Raw genomic sequence first — 25,447 nt, forward strand, 5'->3', positions numbered from 1 at the left:
CCAAGTGCAACATTCACACATAGGATTTAATACTAAAAGCTATGTTTCCATCTTCATATTGCTACAAATTAAAACGGGCTACTTTTGCAATGGGCAAAATGCAATCAATTATACGTGGCACATGCAACAAGAAATGCAAACGTAACACTTTGCTACCTGAAGTAAAAAATAAATACATATTTCAACCTGCATCATGACAAACCTTATCTGGATGCCAGAGCATTTCATTTCAATTAATAGCAATATAAGTTAAAGTAAAATTATTTGGTCTAGCACACACTTTATACTATAATTTGAAAACATATTCTCTGTATTGTATAATGCCAGTATAAACATATTTGGTAATGAAGTCAGATTTTGTTAGAACATTTTCAAGTGAATTAGATAATTTTGTCAAACCATTTAAATGTCTCAGTAACCCATTTGGGATTACTGACTGCTGCACGTGGTGTTGACTTTGGCAACAGACGTACAGCATATAGCTTCTATTTTGTTAATCAAAAAAAAAATAAAAAGCCTTCAAATGAAATTCTAAATCTTCTGTCAAACTTGAGTACACTATTTGTACCCTGCCCTGTGTAGATTTTGGCATCTTACATATTTGATGACTCAGTAATTAGATTTCTTGATAGTAATCATTTGGTTCATTCCACAGACTTGAACTATGCAATCCAGCCTTGTCATCATACTGATTCACAGTATAGAAATTCCTTGCATTCACTTAAAGGTGAATGCTGAGACAGCTGACAAATGAGGCAAAACATTATATGTGTGCCAGAAAGCCAGAGCAGTTCACATGAAGAAAGGTAGTGTTAGGTGTTTCTTTCCTATTGTAAACTGTCTATTTTATATGAGTAATGGCATAGTGCTATTAACTGGCAAAGGTATAACAGTTCTAGAATTCAGTGGCTCCAAATATTAGATTATCAAGTGATTTTTTCTACTTGAATGAATGAATGCTTCACACAAAACTGTGCTAAATAAAATTCAAAGACTATTAGTTCAGACTAAGCTTCCTGTATTGGCAATTAACATGTCACGTAAGGGCTTGATTTTGGCAGTCATTAAAAATGTAAGCATAAACAATTCACATACAGCAAGGGACTGGGACTGGGTATGACAATACTGAATGCAGATTATTCCAATTTAGAAAATGGTATTTGAGATCCTGAAAAATTCCAAGTTGCTATGTCATGAAAATAAACAGCTTGTTTAAGATAACTATTTAAAAATACCTTCCAGTCTCCACTTCCTGATGTTTGGTTCGTAATTAGAAATTTATTTTCATCTCAGTCCTATAGTTTGTCATAGGATATTAACTACGGTGTTTTGCAAAGACTTTGCGTTACTTAACTATATAAGCACTGAGATAATAAATCAGCAGTGTTGTCTCCTCTGAGAAAGAGTACTTATTCCACTAAAACTTAGAACAGCAGAGACCATTCTGATGGAAGCTTTGGCCTAAGCAAATGATCAAAATGTCTGGAAGAGCTCAGTGAGAAACTCAGTTCACTCAGCACAGTGAGTGCTGAAGAGAAGTGCTGTACTCATTCAGAGGAGACGTGATGGGTGGCAGAGAGAACTCATCTGGGAGCTTTTGGCCCCTCAAATGGCACAACTGACTGCTACCATCGTTCTGGTCAAACCTTTGTTTTTCTTTCTTATTAGCAGTACCAAAAGGTGAAGCGCTTCAGAAACAAATCCACTTTGGTGATAACCTTCTAAAGTGTGAAGGATTTGTTGCCTTACCTCCCCTAGGAACCCTATCCTAGAATCAACACAAAGAAGAAACAGCTAAGCAGTGCACTGGGGATCAGAGAGAGGAAAACATTCTGGTTCCCTGGGCTCAATCAGTCCTATGCTGCAAGGAAAGGATATCTTGTGGACTACCCTCATTTTGGACTCAGTCTCCATTCCTCCTGTTTGCACTCACTGCCCTCTCTGCTACAGAACGCCTCACATTTACTTGCTGAAACTTCCACCTAAATTCCTGTCCTCAGTGCCTCCTGTTGGCACCTCTCTGCCATAGGCATGAGACTGTCAACAAGAAATAAAAAATCAGGAACATGGGTGGGAGGGTAGGAAGGAAGAGCTGTTGGGCACAAACACCTTAAGTAACCTTTTTGATAATTTAGGGCCAGAATACATCTATTCCTATGACTGGCAGATGTGCATGAGTCCCTTCTACTGGCACAGATCAGAAGAGATGGCTGAAGGAGGAACAAGATATTGAAGCTATTCTTATTACAGCGTTCATTTCCCCAGTTCATGAAAAGAAATGTAGTAGCTTGTTCCTAATTTTCTCAGTGGCACTGTTCTTTATTCTGCCTTCTGTCCACTGATAAAAGAGCATGATTAAAATCTTTCCAGGCTTTCTTTTCCCCATACAGAAGAAGGGATGAGACAGTCACAAACAAAGATGGAAAAAATCCACACTCCATTGCTGGCTTTACTAAATAACCTCAACCTATTACCTAAAAAAGTCTTTTGATCTCTCACTGTCACAGCTTCCTATCATTAAAGCAAAATCAGAGTACCCTCCCTGTCCAAAGTGCTTGGAAGAAAAGAATGCATGTTTTATATATGATTTGCATCAGTATAGGCACCACAGAAGCTTCTAGGATGAGAGCAGAGTTTTTTGGATTGCAGAGATTCTTTACTGTTGATATGTTTTGAGATCCTCAAAGAAAATGACAGTATAGAAATATAACACTGTAGCAATGCAATCTATATAATCAATGTGATAATATATCCTTCCCTGATTAAGGTCTTACTGGTTAATGCTTGCAGCTGAAAGGTGTATTACAGAAAGTCCTAACAGAGTGCAAGGAAGTGAGAAAGTCTGACACAAACTAAGTCCTACAAAGGCAAACACTGCCTCATTCTGAGTGAGTCATAGCTTGCTTTACTACCCTTTGAGAATTTTTTCATTTTAGCTGAGAAAAGTCATCTACACTTATCCAAATCTGCAAGAAGTCACCGAGGAAGAATTATAAAAAACCTTAAATGCAATTACACTCTACGAAGAAAAGAAACCTCTGTATTTTGTTGAAGACAAAAACAAGGACCTGAGTAGCCTGACAATAACATCAAAGTTTGCCCTGCTTTGCTTGGAGGATGGATGAGATGACCTTTTGAAGTCCCTTTCAAATTAAATTTTCTATGATTCTAAAACAAACAATATAGCTAACTTTTAGTCAGTTTTTTTCATTCAAACAGTATCTATGCAAAGTATAATAAACAATTAATTAGTCTTCATCATGCCAGACACAAGCCAAGCATGTTTCACAACACATACCCTTCCCTGGCACTCTCCAATGGCGACTGATGGTGATGTGGACTGGAAAGGGCAGAGTCAAGAGGATGGTGTCTTGAAGGGATGTCGTGAGGAGGTGGCAGTATACCTGGTGAGGGACCATTATGGTTAGCGCTGGAACCACTGTACATGCCTGTGAACAAACATACATCAGGTTGCAAAATAAAATAAGCAAGGAAAGGGGCATCCAAGTAAGTCCCTGACAGTCCCTGACTGCTTCACTGTCCCCCACGCCCACCCTGACACATGCATAGAACAGCACACTTCTGCTGGGGCAGTAACAGAAGTTACTTCATCCACAGAGACAGTACTTAGGCTACTTTCTAAGTTTACTTGCCATACACCTCACAGAGGTTTGCCCACTGGGGTACTTACACACAGAAGGACCAGCACATCCACTGACATTGTACTCTGAAGTCTGTGGGGGACAGATGAGGTTTGCCAGCTTCCGCAGCGTCCAGCTACAGCACGGCAGTAGTTACACACTCTATAAGAGCTATTTTATTTGCCTTTTTTCTTCCTGTAGTATTCACCTTTCCTATTTTGCTCACTGTGTGCAGAGTAACACATTCAGGAAAAGGGCTGTGAGTCAGCTATGCTTTGACGTGTTTTACTTTACTGGCAGGGCTCTGGATGGCACTTGTCCCAAACCCTCTGACTGACATGCAACAAGCAGAAAACAACAGGAAAATCTGGAGCCACAGGGAATGTGTGTCAGATCTCTGGGTGGATAAGCAATGGCTGAATGTCAGCATCTGTTTCTGTGTGACTGAAGAGTAGAACCACTAAGGCCAGATTCTAGCCACCTTTGTCAGGGCCTTCAGATGAGTCAAAAACCTCTCATGAACAATGAGTCCTCAGCTGTTGACAGATCCGAAAGTACGAGAATGAACCACATCATCTCTGCCTCCCACAAGACAGAACATTTGTCAACCAGCCAGCAAAAACAACTTGCTTTCTGCACTGAAAACCAGACAGAAGGAGTTTTAAGAAGTCAGATGTTCCCAGGTGATGCTAGGATTTACTTGTCAAAGCCTCATCTGAAAACAGTAAGTCAGTAGCTAGGATGCTACACTGTGAGAATTCCATTATTCTGCTGGTGGTTTCGGACCATTTTATAACACAATAGATTCCCACAAATCTTTGTTGTTCACACATTTATTCCCAGGCTTGGCAGATACCAACGTGACTCAGATGTTCTGTGTCATTTCACACTTGGACTGTATTTCCCCACACCTTTCAGGTATATTGGCTGCACAGCTTGGAGGAAACTGGTGAATCTAAGAGATTTATGCTCTCTAAGGATATTAGACTTCAGACGCTTTTAATGGCCTCTGTTCAAAGCTCACCCCAAAAGCTCAAAAACTCTCAAAAGGTAAGTTGCAATAGTATCGCAGCCAGTAAACACACTCATTTTTTGTTCCAACAGTGAACAGTTTCTCAATGTTTAAGTGATCTCAAAGAGCTATTCTTTACTGTCCCAGCTAATGAGGATCATTTCCATTATTTGCCTAGAGTGGGTGAAGAAGACAGAGCACCAAAGTACCTGACTCTTAGCTACTGTTCAGTTATCATTTTTCTGAGAACTAGAAAACCATAGTCAGCAAGGCCCTCTAGAGAAGCAAGAAAATTCTAATAAGAACACCCCACACATCCTTATGTCCATAAGTTGTGCCCTGCATGATCCCACGCACTCAAACCCATAAGAAAATAATCTGAAACCAGAATTCCTGTCATCCTGCATTTCTGTCATGCCTCACCAGCTGGGGAACTACCAGAATGGGCACCCCATACCCACTCCAGTATTAGACCTTCTTCTAAAGCCTATTTAAAAGTATGATCTATTCCATCTACCCTGAGCTTAATTGTATTTTCACTTGATGCTCATACCAGCTGTGGAAGAGGCCCTTGCTTGAAGCATGCTTGCTGAGGTTTGCAGGGTTAGTTCATCTGTGAGTTTTCCTTGTCCTACATCTTTATTCACCACAACGCTCACACTCATGCTCGGTTTGACATGTGGTGTCTCTTGCTCTCACATCTCCCTGACTCCTGTGCTGCCTTACTGCAGGGCCACCAGATCCCCTCACCCTCATACCCCACCTCTGCAACACGACAGCCTATCACAACCTAACCCAAAGCATGTTGGGACCAACCCAGCCATCCCCATATCCTCTGGGACACTTTAACAAATGTGGCACTACATGTGTGCCAGTTGCTGCCAAGCAGCATGTGGCCCAGGTCAGCCCTGCCTGTCTCCCCTGCAGAGAAACACTAATTTTCGGTGCCACTCTCTGGTATTTAGCTTCCACGACTCATGAAACTCATCAGAACACAATTATCTATGAAGCATTTGTCAAATGTGATTGAGCTTGGCTAATACTACAGGGGGAAGGGGGCAAGCAAAACAAATATACAAGTCCCACTTCTACGGAAATAAGCCTAAATCCAGAGCACTGATTTGCAAAGCTCCTATCCCTCAGGTGCAGGACTAGGGAGAGGAATGCAGGGAACTACAGGGCTGCTCTCACATCAGACACTGTGATGTGTGCTCCCAGGCCCAGGGATGAAGCTCTGAGAGTACAGAGCCTTCCACTTGGATCAGGGCTCCGTCTGCCTCTGAAGCTGCTGGATAGTGGGAAAGCCAAAAGACATAAACAAAAAATCAACCCTATTGTTTCTTTGCTTTGCTTGCAGGGGTGTCTGCCCATAATTAAGAGTACTTCTCAGGCATGTGGCACAGACTACGGAAGATGAGTTTTACTATGAGATTCCACATGAGTCTGCAGTAAGACATTAGTCATTTCTGTTGAGTCACTAAGAACCAAATTGGCACTTATTTGAAGTTAGAACTATTTTACACAGTGCAAAAGAAGGGCATTCTAGCAGAATATTAACTTCCTTTAGAGAGACAGACCCTCTGCTCATGGGCACTGGGAAGGGTGTACCATACTAAGCACGAGCCTTGAGCAATTTCTTCTGCTACTGGAACTCATTTGGGCTGAGTTAAAAATATGCAAACTTTTATTCCAGAATTAAGACACTCAGAATTTTGAGCTGCTGCTATGCCTGCAGTCCCGTGAGTACCTAACTGCACATGCCCATGGGTGTCAGCCCAAGCAGACAGTGCTTCTACAAGGAAATAGTGGCAGTTTATCAGGAAAGAGTGAGTGAATGGCCTTCTTCAGGGAAGCAAGAGGTATCTGCTGATATGAGGGTGTAGTTCTTCCTGCTGCCAATCTGTAACACTAAGGAAGAGTGGTTTCCCGAAAGATAAATGCTGCATTTCCTTTGCTGCTAGGATTGCTTTTGCAATGGAAGAAGTCAAGGGAGAAGAGCAGTTGCTGTTCCAGCCTCACTCAGTATCATTTTCAAAACTTAAAAAAAAAAAAAAAATCAGTTTCTTTTCCCATTTTTCCAGCAGTGATATAATATTCTTAGTACCTGAAGTCACACAGAAGCCCTTGGAGCTGTCATAAATGCCTACTCCTGCAAGTGCAGCCCTGTTCAGAACTGTGCATCTTGGGCCTCTTCACGCATTGACCATCTCAGCTTATAAACATGTGCCATCAATCAATATTTTAAATGGCTTGGCCTTTAACCTTAACATCTGTTGCCAAAATGGTACTCAGAGCATCCGACTAGCAGGATTTTTTTTTCCCAGCTTTATGCCAGGAGAGACCAGAATAAACAATAACAGACCAGGCACGCCCATAGAAAATGCCTGCATGGCATTACCTAACAGAGGTAACTTGCTTTGCAGGAAGTGTGAAGGCAGCTCTTGGCTGCTGCTGGAGCTACATGCGCGCACCATGAAGCAACACAGATATAAAGAGGGAAAAAGGAGGAAGGTCTGAGCAAACAAGGGGTTTCTCTGACTGCTAAATATTCCTTTGCTCACTGTCTTACCCAGTCTCAAGCACAAACCTCCTTTGAAGTTTGACACAAGGGAATGGGAGTTTTTTACATATTTCTTTTTCCTGCAATTGGCTTTCATCCCTGACATATTTAAAATGTGCTTCAACTTGGAGAAAGACAAAACTGAAACTCTCCAGGAATCCAAGTGATCCCTAAAGCCCAGAGCTCTGCACATTAATAATGTGGTTTCTTCGGGGAAAAAAAATTCAAACCATGAACATTTTCATATTTTCAAAGTGGAATTAAGAGAACATCATAAACAGTATTCATCCATATATATTCTTCTATACAAGTATTATAGCTGCTTTGTCCAGAAATATTTCCTCTGCTTATACGGAAGAGCAAATGTGCAACTATCGGTGGCAGCAGGAATGTCCTTTTGTTTTAAATCTCTTGGGATGAGCACCTTAGCTTCTTAGCCCTGAACAGTGACAGAGGAACAGTTTTGCCTATGGAATTATACCACACATAATACGAAGTAACTTCTGTGAAGAAATCTTTCAAATCTTGATTTATTTTCCCTGGCACTTCTTCATACTGTGCATGTGATGGGAGCTCTTACGGGGTGACCAGACGGAAGTATCCGCAAAGATTTACTAGGTTTCTCTTACAACATCCTGGTGACGTCTTTATACAATCAGCAAAGAAATCATATTGGAGAAAAACAGTACTACTGACTGATAAAATTCTTGATTTCAAGAAGAGGTTCTCAGAACTGACACTGAGGCTAGAGCTGGGCTGTTTATCTGTAAGCTAAGAACTCTTCTTTTGTATCACCGTGACCACTTGAAATCAGAGGCTTTTCCTGAGGCTACTAACTGCACCTTTTTGAGGAGCCACATATGAACTGAGTGAGGACTCCCAGGGGAACGATGCTCGAATGATGGGTCATTTCCCTTCCTGCCTCATTCTGCTCACCAGGTACATTCTGACATCTCAGTGCAATTTAAACTGGAAAGGGGAATAGGAGATGTCAGGCAGGATGATTTTGTTATTGTTAACAACCAAGAAAAAAAGCAGAAGGTTGTTGCCTATATAATTGTAGTAGAGCAGAACTTCGCTCTTACAATGCAAAAAACACATTAATAAGGACCATCAGCTCATTCCTTTGTGCAGGGGAACTAGCACCTGGAGTTCTTGTTTTTTAATCCCAGCTCACCGCTGGTTTTCTTTAAATCTCAGCAGGACCAAGGTGAGGTTGGAGAAGTTTCAGAGTGTCCCACTAAATCAGAAAAAGTAACATCTTCTGTGCCTATCCTTCTCACTGAACATCACCTGAAATTTGCATGTGCAAAAATGAATCAAGCAAAGTACCTTTTAAAGGAATGTGTTGGCTTTGAAGCTCACTGATACGTAGTGTTGCTGGAGTCAAGGGTAAATGAAATATAAAAGCTAGGAAAAGAGGTCAATAGTTCCATGGACAAGGAGAGGTTTGAGAGTGAAAAGTTCTCCGCTCTGATCAATAGAATCAGAGGAAGCATATCAGTGCCTTTTCAGAAAATACAGTCAAAATGTTTGACATCTTAAATTCAGGCTGCTGTTCCATTCGTACATCACCGTATTATTTGTTATAAGCACACCTTGCATGATATTGCACAGTCTCATCACCTTTTCTGTGGCTCTTGAAGAGAACAGACACTGTGAATGGAAAACCCTGCTGCTGCTTTTGTCTTTGCTAGAGTATTTATTTGGCTTTAGCAAAGCTTATGCACCTGCATCTGCTGAAGCCAAGGCAAACTTTAAAGAAGAAATGGCTAGAGCCTGAACTGCAGCGGTGCAGCTGCCCTCCTCACATCAAACTAACCAGAGATCTTTGCCTGACTAGAGCTTATAAGAAGGAAAAAATCCAGGCCTTAGCAAAGAACTCACAAAATTATTTCATTTTATTCTTTTCTTTCCTTTCATCTACCACTTTGGCAAATCAGACCCAGAAACTTCAGTATTTTAAACTCTCTGTACTGCATGACATTTAGCATCATACTTATTCAAAATATTCTTACCTGTGATTAAGTCATGATGACCTACAGATCTACCACATTTCCCATCCAAAATGTGTTGTGAAGATGTGTGGAGCTGTTGTATAGCTAAGCACTCACTGAGTACATCCTGTTCGATATCAGTGCATGAATTTAGCTACAAGAGGAGAACAGAACAAACATTTTATTTCAAAGTAAATCAAACAAATTCTAATTCAATTCATATGTCTCCTTGCTTAAAGATTACATACAGAAGAAAGGAACAAAATGCCATTCTTAGTAACTTGGTGCAATTAAGGATATATCTATCACTTCGCATTTCTAATTAGAGATCATTTTGGTTTTCCTAAGTAAACAAGTTGAGTGTACCAATCTAAAATCAACAACAGTTTTTTGTACCCTGAGTTTCTCCAAGCCTTCTTTAGAAGCTGAACTGCACATTTTCAGGCTGTCTGTAGTTTCTTGGGTTCTGTGCTGAAACTGCGACACTTGGAAAGACATTCGATAGAGAAAGAAAAGTGTTTGTGCTTATCAGATTAGGTCTGGCGGAATAATGTGCTGTCAGTAACATGTAAGAGGTATCACCGATATGTCAGCTGTTCTCCATGTAAATTAAAGCTCTGGCAAAAGCGTGTGAAGCAAACTCTCGAAAACCACAATGTCGATCATATTAAAAACAGCAGGAGAGGAGAATTAAGAAAGAAAAGCATTTCTAATTCTCTTTCAAACATGCTGATGTTGCCAAGCTTTTGTCATAATATAGTGCTCACATTACACAAGCAGCCATCATATTCTATAGCCATTAATAAATAGTTATTGGCTCTACGTTTACAGTTTTGCATACCAGTCTCCCCTGGGTTTGCTTATTCTAAAGAAAAGGTCCAGGCAAACTTATTCAGAATTCTGCTATATAGCCATTTGTTTGATCAAGATAAACATCTAACATTTGGATCACAAAGTGCATCTGTAGCCAATTAAACTTAGGCTACTACTAAATTAACGGCTCACTTTCTCATTTTTTGTGCTTGTAAAGCTGTTCAGAACAACCAAATATTACCACAGCAGTCATCTAAGCTACAAACCAAATATTCAGGATTCCTGTGATGAAAGTCTGAGCTCAGGGCATTCTCTTTTCTATCAGAGATGGCCCCTTTTGGTACCACGCCTCAGCTGAGACATGCAGGCAGAGCAGCCTGTTAATTTTTTTCTTAGCTAAGTCATTTCCACTCAGGACTTCCATGAAGCTGATAATAACAGACAATTGCCTTCGCAGAATTGTAACAAAAGCATAGCAAGAGACTGTAAACAGTGTTTTCCCTTTTCTTCCTAAATCTGAAATCCAAACTGGACTCCACTGACTGAATAACACAGAGTTACGTAGTTCAAAAGGCTGCCTCTTTTTTTCTTATTATATGCTTAAGCAAAATATTTGTTTTGCTTAGTATTTTCTTTAGGAATCAGATTTACTTCGGTCTCTTTTAAGAAAGCATGACCAAAATACACTTCAGAACTACTGCTTTTTTCAGATACCTTTTATATTAAGGAAAAAAAGAGACAGGATCAAATACTCCTAAAGTTATCATGGGCAAATGAGACAGGAAGTCTGAAGATGATTTCTAACCACTGGAGAAGTGCAGATTTAGATTTGGTCTACCAAATAAGGTGTGGAAAGCAAGCAGCTGATGTTATTTTAAGATAGACTTGTAAATCTATGGGAGGGTATATACACACATGCAGGAAAACTCCTCAAGATGGGAGATTAAGAGATACAAAACCCTAGATATTTGGTGTCACGGTACGTCCAAGTAGCTGGAGTTTGTGTGTAGCACATTTGCCATCTCTTCATTCTATGCTCAAGGCCTCGTGCTGCTTAACCAGAAGAACATTTTGCCCCTTAATGCAAAATTCGGATTTAGAGTTTTTTCCCCACCTTCCTCTGCAGAACTGGAAAGTGGCCTCAGTAGGCAATGGGATGTAACTAAGGAGACATAAAGGATGCTAACGAGTTAATATATTCAGCCCTGTAGTCAGAGCTGAACAAATGACATCCATCTTGGGAAATAATTCTCTCCATAGACAACAGTCCTGGTTTTGTGGGCACCTGAATGACTGCTAGGCCTGAAGAGTCCTCCTTCCAGGAACAAAGTTTGGCATGTTGTGAATGTTTCTTCGCTGTCTGAAATAGGGTGCACAATTCCGGACACTGCTGCTCTAGACACTGTTTCTCAAGCTGCATGCAGCTGGTAGAGAGCAGAGTCAGGGTGAACAACTGCACTAGTAATGGGGAAGAAACATTCAGACTGGTGGAACTAACCAAGTGAACACTGACAGGGGATACAATTCATCCTGAGAAGCAGCATGAGAGAAGGAGTGTGAGACAAGACATGGCTGATGCAAGGACATCAGCATGACCTCACTAAAATTAGGAAAATTAGGCCTTTTGACATCCATCTATCTCCTCCACGGCTCATCCCTAATTCTGAAGTTATGATCACCTGTGTTCTGCTACTGTTTCCTCTCTCCACATGTTCCTTCCTTTGCTCTTTCGTGCTTGTGGGCTTTACCTTTGACATTTTTTCCAAACTAGCAGCTCCCTAGCTCTATCTTACCACGCTATGATTTCTGCTCTGCTCTCCGTCCTTTAAACATGCCTGGCAGTTTCATCTGTGAAGCTCTTGGCAGTGGTAAGGATATCAATGCTCCTTATTGGAAGTAATTGTACTTCCTTACTAAGCTTTAACCTGCCACTCCTGAGCCTCAAGCGTGCTCATGGTCCATTCTGTCACAGACCAGCTCTGTGGGGTCCCTCATAAGTCTCCTCATACGATAATGAATTTGGGACTGAGCACACAGAAACCAAAATACTTACTTGAATCTAGTATTAGTGAACACATAACTAGCAGTTTGGGTTAGGAATCATTTATAAATGCATTGAAAACACAGATGTGGTCAGAAAAGTCACAGGTTCATTCTGATGAACGCAAGCACTCTTTTTCTGACATTTCCATAGTATCCCGGCCTAGTTTCACTTGCACTTGGGATGATTTGCTAGCATGTATTTAATAGCTGACTGCAGAGACTCCATGTGTGAATATTTTAGACGAATGACAGCAGAATTTGGATTTGTATATGAAAGATGAACTGGGAAGAAATGCTTGCACATAAAGTATGGAGCAAACTGAAACAAAAAAAATGGTGATGTTTGAAGAGCATAACTATAAAGTGAACAGGTTAGCAAGAGTGATTAAAATCCAAAGGAGAATTAGTTCAGCTTGCATCTTTTCCTAGAGATACTGCAGAAGAACCCTGATTTGAAAAAATATAAACTAAAGGTAAACTGAAAACAACCACAGTGTGAAGGTCTGGAGATGTGCCACTGTTTGCCTCCTGGGTCTTACCTTCTTACGCACCTGTTGTTCTTTGGCTGAATGAGCTTTCACGTGCTTGCGCAGAGAGCTGGGGTCGGTGTACCGTTTGGAGCAGCCAGGAATCTGACAGGCATACGGTTTCTGTAAGAGTGAGGAAAGGGAAAAGATTTCACATTCCTCTGCATCTCTTCAGTTGGCACACAGAGCACCAAAGGACAGCTGGTTTGTGCAACACAGTGTAAAGCCTGAGCTGCTTGCTCTGCTTGACGGTTCCAGATTTGCAAACTCCTTTACGTACGTAAGTCTGACATGGTGCAAACAGAAGAACAGCATTGATAGCTGTGAATTTGCACTCCATGCAAGTGCTGAGAGCACTTGACACATCTCTAATCTGGCACATTGGATGTTGATTACTGAGCTGAGTTAAATGCTAATGAGATGTAATTGGATGGGCTCTGAGAGCATTACATTTTCAAGTCTTTACAGTAGACTTGATGATGAGAACAACCCGTATAATTATAAATGTAACTCTGGTTTCTAATTCTGATTTACGCAGTTTTTACAACTATGCTCCATATGCAGCAGAGTAAAACTTGTGCAATAGCACACATTTGGTTTCCTTCATGCCCTTTTCCTGTTTTGAACGTCTTTCTTTTTATAACTCCTAACCAAACAACCTGCAACGAACATTAACATCTGAGCAAATCAACGCAGAAAAATCCGCTATTGTTAACTTTGTTGGGAAGACCTTTCCAGCTGATTTTGGCATGCTTCAGAGCTTGTCAAAACGTGGCCCAGTACAAGCACTTTCCTGGGAAAGCCATCAGAGCCTGGGCAAGCAGTTCCAGTCAGCTACGTGAAAATAAAGAAAGAAGGACTCTCCAAGTGAACTGCTGATTCCAGATCCCAGCTCTTGAAAGCCTCACCAAGTTGTGCTTACTCCAATAGACCAAACACTTCTCTCTGTGCTACAATGCGGCCTCCAAGTGACAGTGCAATTGCCAAGTTGAACAAAGGGGCTCCAGCGTTCATTATTAAGTAACCATTAAGCAAAAGCAAAGTAGTGCTGCATGTCAAAGCTCACAAGGTTTTCAAGTTGAGCTGAATGTTTCTTTGCCTCACCTGTCAGCATTATCTTGACCTTCTCACTTGTACCAGTAAGTCGTCTGGTGCCTTCCCAAAGCTATATAACTGGCTTGTCATGACCTCGGTGTCACATTCCTTATTCCCTTGGCTTTAGAAAGAGGACGCACAAATGCAGGGGGAAAAAATGCAACCAAAAACTGCGTGGGGAGGAGTGACTGTGAGGTCCTTTAAGCTAGCTGCTGTACTCCTGGAGGAGCGATGACGTGCCCTTTTTACCACAAGAACAGATACGTTCCCTTTGTTCTGCTCCTGCCTAGGAGAAACATCTACTTCCAGATGATTTAGTAGAGATTCAATCAAACTAGCATACACCAGCGAATCTCTGAAATTATTTACAGATTCTCCTTCTGGAGAAGATAAATGATGGACTGACCTACATCAAGAAGCTTTAAAACCAATTCCAAATGCACCCAATAAGGAATAAGTAGTCTATATAAACCCCTTTTCTTTGTAAGTACCTCAAGAGGATAAGTACTGCTGCCCTGTCCAGCCAGCAGGAAATTTCTAAAGGAATAATAGAATCATTCACCAATTCATGACCTTATGGACTAACAACACCTACCCAGAGAGATACAGGGCAAAGCAGATTTACTGAGAGTATCTGGAGCACACAAAGTACTGACATCTGAGGAAAAACTACGGAAAATTTTAGCATATCCCTTAGCAGAACAAATATAGCAGAGCATTTTTCAAATCATTGGCATCACCTGAAGCGCTGATAAAATAATTTGAGTTAGTGACATGGAAACTAGATGAAAGTCTGGCTGCTATTTGCTTTGGCGATTTCCCTTGACGTTACAGACAGCGACTTTGTCCACTGAGCTAAGGCAACGTGCAGTCTTTACAACAGCACCATGCTGTAGTTTTGTTACTTTTCACATTCACATAATACAAATCACAGGATTTTAAAATTAATGCAAAGAAGCAGACAGAAGCTGGCATGGTGTAAGAGCACAGAAACAGTTTTAAAGAACCTGCAACAGAATAAAGTGGATCATATTTTTAGGCATTTAAGAAAGTTAGTAGAAAATGACTACTGTACCTTTTTGCTGATTTATGAGCTTTTCAGGTAATTAAGACAGAGATAAAGAAAGAAGAAAAGAAAATAGAAAGTTAAGAGATTTGTCTTCAATAATCCACAGATATACAAATTTCAGCCTATTTTGTTAACTCACTGATTTATCTTTCACAACTAATAAATAGCATTCAGTTTGTGTGTCTGGCTAATATAAAATATATCCATTAGATTCAAGCAGTTAAACTTCAAAACTGTGCACCCACAATTTAGCATATCCAGTTTCAAAAGAGATGCATTTTCGAACTAATTACAAATTCAAATATCTCAGGTTGACTTTCAAATAAATAAAACATTGTTATTGTAAGTGTGCTTTGGTTTGGAAAATGTGACTGACTTGCTTCTCTTACTTGTTTGTTTTTGCAAGGCATAATGTACATTAGACATTCCTTAATGCTGCACTGTCTGAAATGTGTAACTGCTTAAAAAGTAAATATCAATTAAACTCAAAAGTTCTGCCCCATAAACACTTGGCCAAACGTTAAACCATATATTCACTTCTTTGAAAAAGACAAAGGAACAACTCTGGCTGTTATTCCTTAAAAGCTTTATGCTGAGCACTTAACTTGTCTACAAAGTTGCCTACTTATTTTCTTTCCCCATCCTCCAGCGATTTAATTTTATCAGAGCCTACCACGCTAGACAGGCTCCCAACTTCTCTATGTGACAAGTGAGAAGACTTGTGGAGCTGAGCCAGAATCTACCAACTGTATATAAATGTGCATTTGTTTCTTACAGCTAATTCTGGTGGTGCGTACTTTACAAATATCACAGATGTATCTTTACCTTCAGAAAATTACGTCCAAAACAGAAAGGCATACCTTCTGTTGAGATGTCTGAGCTGCTTTTGCATTCATTCAGAACAGACTTTTTGAAGCAATAGAGGATAGGAAGCAAGACAACAACATCATTTAGTACAGCAGCGATGACTCAGCTTTCACTCATGCTACACCTTATCCTACAGGCTCCTTCTTTTACTGGAAGGAGAACAATGGGGGTTTGCTGAGTAACTTATTCCTGAGTACATTATTTCTCAGCATGAGTAAGACAGCTGAATTTGCCTTTTCATGATCATACCGTTCTTTATTTCTCAAATTCAATTAAAAACAAAAGTGCAGTTGCTTATAGCTGAGTGTTCTGAGGCACCCATCATGGAAAGGAAAAGCCCCTGTCCACGTTCAGAGAAGACTGTGTACAAAGACCATTGGAAAACAGCACAACTCCCATCCTGAAATCACGCTTACAGTATCCAGGTGCGTTCGCTGATGCTTTGCCCGGTCACTGGAGTTGCTGAAGGCTTTCTGGCAGCCTGGATGCTGACACAGGTACGGCTTCTCCCCAGTATGACTTCGGAGGTGAATCTTAAGGTTCTCAAGCCTAGAAAATGCCTTGTTGCACCCTTCAAACTGAAAAAAAAAAAAGTCATAAAAAATGGTTGTAAAGCAGTATTAAATAAACCATGTGCAGCCACAATGAGAACAGTGTAAGATCCAAGCTGGACATGTAATAAATCAACCAACATTCAAACATCTGTTGAAATTTATGGATGAAACACAACATTTTGTGCTGTTCATTTAATCTGTCACTGAAGACATGGTGTGTAGCTCAACAATAATACATGGGTTATAAATATCCTACACGTTCTGTCTGAAGTACTGAACGCTTAAAGACATGGTGTCAGTATGGAAAACTTAAAGAAAGAACAAGTGTTCTGATGAGCTCTCTCAGATGTTAATTGGCACAGGAACCACTGTGGGCAATAACAATTAGCTGCTACAGAGAGAGAAGGAGGAACTGTTTGTGGTGGGTAAACCTGGTTTCAGATGTCTGAAATGCAATACTCTGAAGCGCATGAGCACAGACTATTACAGGACCTGATCCATTTGAAGATCAATCCAAAGGAACTCTGCTGTCATTCTGCACCCTTTTCTTTACTAGCTCTGTCATTCAGATCTGTTCTCAGCACTTATACAGCCAGTAACCTGAGCAATTCTGAGTTCTTAAGCACCCGTTTCATTAAGGAACATAGTAATAAAATGCTGCACAGCATTCATAACAAAAGGAGCTGTTTCAAATTAAATTGGAATAAGTAAATAAATAAAATTTCAAACTAATAGGCCAAGGAAAGAGTGCTTTGCATTAACGGCTGCTAACTTTCAGTGTTACAGTGTTGCAGATGCCTATTCATCTGCAGGGAGGTACTACCTAGGATGGGCTTTGAGAACGAACTCAGGTGAGCACAAATACATGTATATGCACATCAACGCACCAGCAAGCCCAGAACGTGCACTCAGATACTTACACACGCTCACAAATGTTTCCATGCACACATACTCACATGTGGTGGTGTGTATGTACTTTGCCCACTCCGCATTGCAGCTTCATCACAGATTTTCTTGTGTCCATACAGATAGGAACCTGATTTGACTGTAATGTAATTCAGGACCTCAAAGAACGTACTTGAGAAACAACTCGGTGCACCTTCATGTCAGTACCAAGAACAATTTTTACAGATAGAAAGTAGGACAACAATTTCTGGAAGTCATATTTTTAACATGATTCTTGCTCACGAAGAGCAAAATCCTGACCACAAAATTAACAAGTGCTTTGTCACCTCCTGCTGAGTCAGGATTTTGTTCAGTAGATTTACATTCACAACCTGTGGTTCTTTGGATGGTATCACAGGAATTGTACTCTTGCCTATCCGTCACGTTCTATTTGTTACACACACACCTCTCATACATTTTGGTGTGTGCAAACTTCTGACTCTGTTTTTGCATCTAGCATTGTGGCAGAGGGATAGGAAGTGGAAGCAGATGGAGATGCCGTAAGCTGGAGGCACCTGGTCTCCGTGTACCCAATAAAAGCAATTCTGACTGCTGGTAGAGAAAGGTTCCTCACTTCCTGCTCAGATCTGGGTGTGTCTTAAGCATCTGAACAAAGTAATTTGTATTCTCAAGCCAGTGCTTCATTTCACAGACTGTGTTCCATCTTTGGATCAGCTCTGCACACAGGAGATAAAACACATCAGTGCGCTCCAGCGAACAGACACCCCCACAGAGGGCTTCCAGACAAACTGCAAACTTCTGCCATTCTCAGTCACCTATACACTATGGTTTTTACCATCCTACATATTTTTTCTGCTCTGGGCAGACCCTGAACGCCCAAATGGCATATATAGGTCTATGTGTGCAGACAAGTATCTGATATGTAAGTATTCTCATTTTTCCCCATCACGGCCATGATGAAAGCTCCGGAGCTATCCAGAGACCTACAGCCTAGGGCTCCAGAAGCCTGACCACAGTTCCCCTCAGAACAAGTTGGAGAGGGAAGGGGCGAGTTTTGGAAGCATCCAAGCCACCAAAACTTAACAAGAAACAATCTTGCTTTCTAGTCATCACTAAAAATCTGACAAAGGATTCAGAACGATGCACTGAAATGTGCAAATACGCTGAAGTCTAGGAAGAATGAGCAGTTTGGCAAGTCCATACTTCCCACATGACATTCCATAAAGACAACCTCTGGCAAATGGATTTAGTGTTCTGAGGTGATGAAGACCTTTTCCTCTTTGCGAACCAGACCCCTTTCTTTTCTTATCACTACCTTTCTTCACACTTCTCTGATCAGTGTTGTGTCCACGCAGTTGTATCATCCCCTTAAACAGCTCAGTAAAACACTGTATGACAACACTCCTTGTTAATGGGTCCTTGGCAGACTTTATAGACTGCTGGCACCAGAATCCCTACAGCGACACTTTACAACCTGATCCTTCTTGCCCCCATGCTATCTCAGGACTGGAGAGAGCTGTTAGCACACAGAAGGCATTTCTCAGCTATTCAGTCACAAAGCTCAGTACATTTAGCTAGTGGATTATCAGTCTTCAGCTTTATACCTACAGCCTAATGTAAAGTAGGAAAGTATGTAGAATAGTCCAAACTAATTAGGGGTCCAGCTTCATTCCCATTGATGTCAGTAGCAAAAATTCCAATGGCAAATGTCCTAAAACATCTAAACACAAGCTTAATTTGAAACACATGAGAGCACACATGTTTAAGAGTTTGCTGGATCGGGACTTGAGGAAGAGAAGGAACAGGCCCTACCATAAATGCTCAGAGCTACAGCAATACTTTTACTGTGGTCAGCAGCCTTTTTTTTTTGATGCTAACGCAGAATCCAAAGATGATGTATTAGCACCACTCACTCAGTACATGTGCCTGGACTTGGGAGGCTTTTCTTAATTATATTATTTTCTCATTTTTATTAATTGTATTATCCAGTTCGATTATGCTGGATAACTTGTAGTGGGTTAGTCACAATGCTGTGTCTAATTGAGTCTAACCACATAAGGTGAGAAAAAACATCAGCAAAGAGTGATGTGACTAAAGCTCGTATGTTCAAGGAGGCATGGCTGCTACAAGTAGGGTGGCTAAATATGAAGAAAATCAGCAGAAAAGGAATTGGGAATGTGAGCCTTGCTGGCAAGAGATGAGCAGAAAGGAAGACGTACAAAGGTGAAAGGCCTGAGAGAGAGAGAGGAAAGGAGTTGGCACAAAGAGCTGACAGGCATAGTGCTGAGGGAATTCATTCAGAGCTGCAGAAAGGTCCTCACCTCTTTGAAGAATTCCAGGAAAACCTCTGTTTCAACTCTGTCTTGCTGGATCTGGTAACTGTACCCCTTGCAGCTTTTCCCTACAATCCCATTTGTGAGGGCTGCTCTGCTGCGACCCAGCTTCCTCAAAGGGAGAGTGTGGTTGCTCCCACAGCTCTACAAGGACATGGTAACTTTGATGGGTTGCTGGGTAAACTGTGTTAAGGTGACTTTCTAAGGTAACTCCTGGGCTTCTCTGCTGTTCTCTGCCACTTGTAACCCTGCTACCTACTCCTACCACGTGGAGTGGGAGTGCATACATACTTAAATATAAACCAAATAAAACTACTTCTAGAAAAATGGGGTGCTCTTCCTCCTCCTCAAACAACCACCAGGAAGGGCCATCAGTCCCTGACGTGTCTAAGTTCCAACTACAAAGAATAAATGTTCAGTTTCCAAAGGGCTTCAAGGATGCCAAGAGCTATTTGACCAACTGAGAAGGCTACTGACAGTATCTCCCAGACATCTGGCCCCAATCTGTCATTGCCTAGTCCTACAATTTTAAACATTTTGTTGACGTTTGATGCCTGCGATAACAGCAACAACCACTGCATGAGCCTCAGAGTCTGTAAAAGTCAACAGAGCTCTTAAACAAGTTCATCTCTTAAAAACTAATTATACTGCCATTAGTACTTTTGTCCTCTTGTGAGACTGTTAATGTGCGCTTCAGCCATGGCTACGCATGTCTGAGTACAGACACAAAACAATGCCACGTGACTGCAGTGAATAGCGTGATGTGATTACTGGATTTTATAGCTAATGTCATTTTAGAATCAGGCTTCTACATGGGAAAAAAGTGCTGTAGAAACATACAGGACTAAATTAGCTCAATGCCAGATGGAAATACATATGTAATCTTTATTTTACACTACAGTCTCGCTGGAATATAACTGCAGGAATATCAGGCATGTCAAAGGCATATTTATGAGAACACTGAATTATCTCACGGTGATCTAAACACATCGCAATTTTCCTAACAAAACAATTTAATCTAATAACTGTAATTGCTTAAAATGTTTTCTTCTTTGCTCCCACATCATGCTTTGAATGCACCTGAGAATGCTGCCATGCAGAAATAACAGCATATCCCCATGAGGGCTTATATTATCAAATGTTTACCGTTTTCATAAGCATATTTAATCACAGTCACGTCTAGAATATCTGTCAGTGGTGCAGATCAGAAGAAATAAACTACAAACTAAACAGCTCAGACCATAAGGTGAAGCAATAGCTGACATTTTCTTAGGAAATGAGTTATGACTGAAAAAGAGAAGCCTTCACAGTTGTAGTGCTAAATAGATCCAGTGTGCCATTAGAGAAAGCTCATTAATATACACCTCTGCTCTCTGCTGCAAGATCTGCTAAACAAGCTGCCTTTTATTTATAGGCCTAAAAGGGAAAGAGCAGGTCATATTGGCTGTTGACATCTCAGACAGCCTACAGATGGAAAACCCAAAACATTTCATTCCAAAGCGTTTAATACTATCAATAGGAAATCTTATGTCTGGTCAAAACATCTACAGGCCTTATGAACATTGTGAAATGTTCTTTCTTCCCAGCTGATTACAAAATTGGGGAAATTTTATTGGAAAACACATTATGAGAAAAAAGGATCTTGTGAAGCTGTGTATCCCTTCTGGAGGGGAGGACACAGTCACACCACTCTTTAAATAGAACCAATGTTTTAAAGCACACTGAGTCTCATGTTGGTAACATGGCAGGAGGCATACGAGGCTCCGATCTGTTACAAACGTCAGTAACTTCAGTACTCGAGTCCATCCATCCAACACCAGAATCAAAGTATCCGACTTGGAGATGTGCTTTTTCTAGCAAACCCCCGATGGGATAAATTTTTAATTCTCTATGGTAGCTACACAACATAAAGGAAATAGCTGTGCATAGGCAACATGACTCACGCAAGGAATTTTATTAAACTGAATAGAACTATTTGTGTGCATAAGAAGTAACCCACAGGACTGAGCTCTCTACTTCCCAAAGAATCCCGTTGCAGGCTGCCCATGTACAGATTTCAATTGGTAGGAGCTGCACTAACGACCATGGAAGATAGCTGTAAGGGGACAATGGGACCAGCCCATTTCTGGGGGTTTTTTGGAAGTCTGAACAACTCATGTTTGCAAAGTGGCACTTCCCCATGATATTGCATTTGATAGGTACTCATTCTATTAATTATATTATAAATAAGCAGTCTGGACTTCAGCCACGTTACTGTACAATTGCTGGTGTGAAGGACAAAAAAGGTAAAAGGTTTCACAGTGAGAAGAAAAATCCAAGGTTCTCAGCCATGGTACAAACGCAATGCATCTTTCATGCTGTTGGCTTTTCAAGGTAATTACAACTAATCATGTGACATCAACACATTGTACAGCAGCAGTTCTTTTGTCTGCTTATCTGTTCTTAGACTGGTTGCATATTTCCTAATTAATGTGAAACTGGGAAATACTAGTATACTGAAAAGCCTGGTAGAGGCGTTTGATCAGCATATGTCACTGAATTAAACAAGAATTTGGGCCACCTCTTATTTCTTTCAATGTTATGCATCTTACAAGGCCCTAAGTCTGCATTCCTCAACCCCCCCCAGCCCAGTACCAGGACTTATCAGGTGCACGAGGAATACAGACCTGGGCCATGGAGGGCAAAACAACAGATGCATTTAAGCCAGCAGTCTTTCAACAGCAAACAGGGCTGATTCTGCATGTGAGGTGACTTCCACACACAAACAGACTTTCCCGACTGCCAAATCCTACCTGCAAACATCCCTCGAGATGGGGTTTCTCTGCTCTCTGTGTCAGCACCTGAGATGCCATGAGCCCTGATCAGCTCCCTGCATCCCAGGGGGCCACACAGCTGGCCAGCCAAGGCCACTCAGTGGGATGGGACATGCCTTGCTCTGGAGCTGCCTGTCCCTCTCCCCTGGGCACAGAGGCAGCAGAGATTGGGTTTCTGGTTTTGCTTTGTAAGGTGAGTTTATCTGTGCTCCTGAGTAAGTCTGGCATTAGATGCGAGTTTTGCCCACCCTTTCCCAAGGTTGCTGCTATGCTCATTAGCGCTGACTCTCAGCCTTAGCCTGTCCCGGAGAAGTGCTACATGTTTTGTCTCTCAAAAGTCTTCCTCATGATAATTTACAATTACATGTCAGGAAAGGCAGGAATGCCATTCAGAGAACTGAAATCTTCCTAGATTTATTTCTTCTTGTACCCAGAGGTCAGGCACTGCAGCTAGCGTTGCAGTGAGCTAGCAGAGCCTGCAAAAGCCAAAATATCTGGGAAACTATCAAAGCATCCTACCATTTTCACAACACCCTGTTGCCAGTCTTGAAATTCTTTCTTGTCATCCTTCTTTAATCAAGCAGAAGGATAAACATCTGTCAAAACAGGAGTACTTGCATTTACTTGCTGCAACATATGAGAATGAACCAGCAAAGTCAGGGATCTCTTACTATCAGAAGCATGACAGCCACAAATTTTGCCATAAGGTTTTGCTAAATATGTCATTTGGAAACTAAACAATTTTCTCAAACCTCATTACAGTTGGACTGAATGCAGTATTATGGCTTGCAGGCAAAAATAACATTGCATGGAGCAACGGCTTAAAAAGCAGAATGCAAAATTCATACGGTCGTGTAATAAGCAAAGACGACCCCTCTTCCAAAATCTACATGCCGGTCCCTTTATTTCCTCCTGCGTAATTGGGAAACTATTATGTACTGGAATTTTTGGAATAGCTTGCAACTTATTTGAAATTAAAGAGCAACATGCAATCCAAGATCTGCTGCTCCAATATCTGCAGCCAGATCTGCTTGTTACTGGGACAAAATTAAGATTGAACAAAATCAATTAAAAACCTTCTCCAGCTGTGCCAGCAAGGAACCATGAAGAAAAGAAACATGCTAGCTCACTCCAGTTCTTCAAGATGTTTCAACAAGCAATACTGCTTCCTACACAAACCCCCAAACTCTGTCTCTGTATTGGTAAGTCTTACCTAACAGTGAAAGAAAACATCTCAATTCCAGTTCGCACCTATTTACACCTATTTCAGCTGAAAAATTAATAAAATTTTATCTTCTGCTCTTGCCTAGTGAGTTACACTGCAGACAGCTCTCTGCACAACAGTTTTCACTGACATATGGGATAGAACAGGCGCTCATAATTGACCTGCAGGGTTGGAGTGAAGAGATGATTTGCTTAAAACACTGCATGCAGCACAAGGACTGATGGAGAACCCAGCGTTGTTTATGTGAACCCACCAGTTGCAATTAAGAGAAAAAAGAGCAGAGGATAACGGCAAGAAGGAAAAAAGAGTCATTACAAAAAGAAAAAAAAACATTGCCAAACTTATAGCTGATTAGCATAGCATAGCATCTTAAAAGGCCAAAATACCACATGTGTGGCATGTTACAAAAGAAGATTAAAATAAAGGAAAAAATATCCAGAGAACCATGAAGTCTCAAAACATCTGGAGTTTTATAGTAACAAGCAGGAAAAAAAAATCAAAAACATAATTGAAAAAAGTCCACTGTGATACATTATTATACAATGAAGCTTAATGGAATTGAAAGGAGAAGAGATGAAAAGGAAAATGGGGGGGTGCGAGGAGGGGAAGGAATAAAGGAAACAAGAAGAGGCATGGCATTCATATTCTAAAGATGTCACTGAGGGTTTTTACCCCAGTTATTTAAAATCACACACCCTGCTTCTGTGAGCTGGTCGAGCAACGTGTTGAGCGCTCTCTTTCAGCGTAGCACCGCTATGTGTGCTGGGGAGCCCATCAGCACATCTGTACCCGGTGTGGGGGCACTTCTCACTCCCAATTCCTTGAGAGAGATCTGCAAAGAGAATGGCAGACAAGCTGCCCACCCTGCTTTACATTCTGAGTCCAAAGGCAGATTTGAAGAGAGGCAGGACAAACACATAAATTAGAAATGCTTGCTAAAAACAATGCACTCTCTCAGGAATTAGGCAAACAATCTTACGCTGTTATTTTGGCATCAGAAACTAGAATCAACTTTAATTGAAGTACTTTGAATGCATTCACTAATAAATGCTTATATGGAAGATGGAAATGAAAAATTTCCCTTTTTTCCCCATATTTTTCTCCTTTCTTAATGAACCAGTAAAAGCAGAGAAAAATCTGCACATTATCCAGTCTTCCTTCGTAGTGTGCTAACAGGGTGCCTATCAGCAGGGTTTTCAGTGCCCCACAAAAGTCTTTCATTAGATCTGTGCTCTGTTTGTCCCCCAACACGCGAGACCGAAGACCAGCATGCATCAAGCCCAGCCTGCAGCCAGTATGGTGTAAGCCAGCAACAGCAAGTGTCCACCCCACCTGCTGCTGTCCTGTTTTCACCTGGGACAGATCCTCCTCAACTACTATTTTTAATGCAGGGAAACTCATCTCATATCCCTTTCATGATACAATAGATATGGTTTACAGTAACAGTTACATCATCACAGCTCACAAAGTAACTCCTCTCCTCAGCAGACCAAAGACACTGAATTAGCCAAGCACAACCACGGCCTTGGCCTGATACACACCAACCCGTGAGGCCATCATGTTGGATTCTGTGCCTAGGACTCCAGAGGAGTCTGCAATCTATGATTCTAGGAGGTACTAAATCAAGATTTTGCCAGTGTACATACCAAAGCCCATTGCTACCGTTTACTTGTGGGCACCTACTACATCCTAGCCAGCTGAACATGTCTCAGCACAGCTAGTGGTGATGCTCACCGAGCCCTGCTCCAGTTTTAGGTGGTAAAGTTCCCTTCTGAAGGCAATTGTGAAGATGAGATCTGTATACAAGAGCAGCTGGCGTGCCAGCAGTGCCAGGTCCCCCCATTCTCTATAGCACTGTGGGATCCTTTGGATAAAAGGCAGTATAGCAGTGTTCTTTTCTCAATAGCACTTAATGTTTTCCCACAGTCTTATTGTTTACAGGGAGTTTAGCAAGGCACTTCACTAATTTAAAATAGATTGTATCCCACATGG

The 25,447-nt window shown here is 41.2% G+C and overlaps 1 protein-coding gene across 6 annotated transcripts in view; it reads right to left on the bottom strand.

The window, feature by feature from the left end:
- The window catches only part of GLIS1 (GLIS family zinc finger 1), a 172,612-nt gene that overhangs the window by 21,112 nt on the left and 126,053 nt on the right, over window positions 1–25,447 (bottom strand). For 3 of the 6 annotated variants that reach the window (XM_046944910.1, XM_015291201.4, XM_046944911.1), the window contains exons 4-7: window positions 16,041–16,202; window positions 12,606–12,716; window positions 9,232–9,364; window positions 3,299–3,449 (exon numbers count right to left, since the gene is read on the bottom strand). In XM_046944910.1, coding sequence (XP_046800866.1) covers window positions 3,299–3,449; window positions 9,232–9,364; window positions 12,606–12,716; window positions 16,041–16,202 — 557 coding nt within the window. The remainder of the gene's footprint in view (window positions 1–3,298; window positions 3,450–9,231; window positions 9,365–12,605; window positions 12,717–16,040; window positions 16,203–25,447) is intronic. The other 3 variants (XM_046944912.1, XM_046944908.1, XM_046944909.1) reach the window with 2 other exon arrangements.

Source organism: Gallus gallus, chromosome 8 (genome assembly GCF_016699485.2).
Source record: "Gallus gallus isolate bGalGal1 chromosome 8, bGalGal1.mat.broiler.GRCg7b, whole genome shotgun sequence".
Taxonomy (NCBI): Eukaryota; Metazoa; Chordata; class Aves; order Galliformes; family Phasianidae; genus Gallus; species Gallus gallus.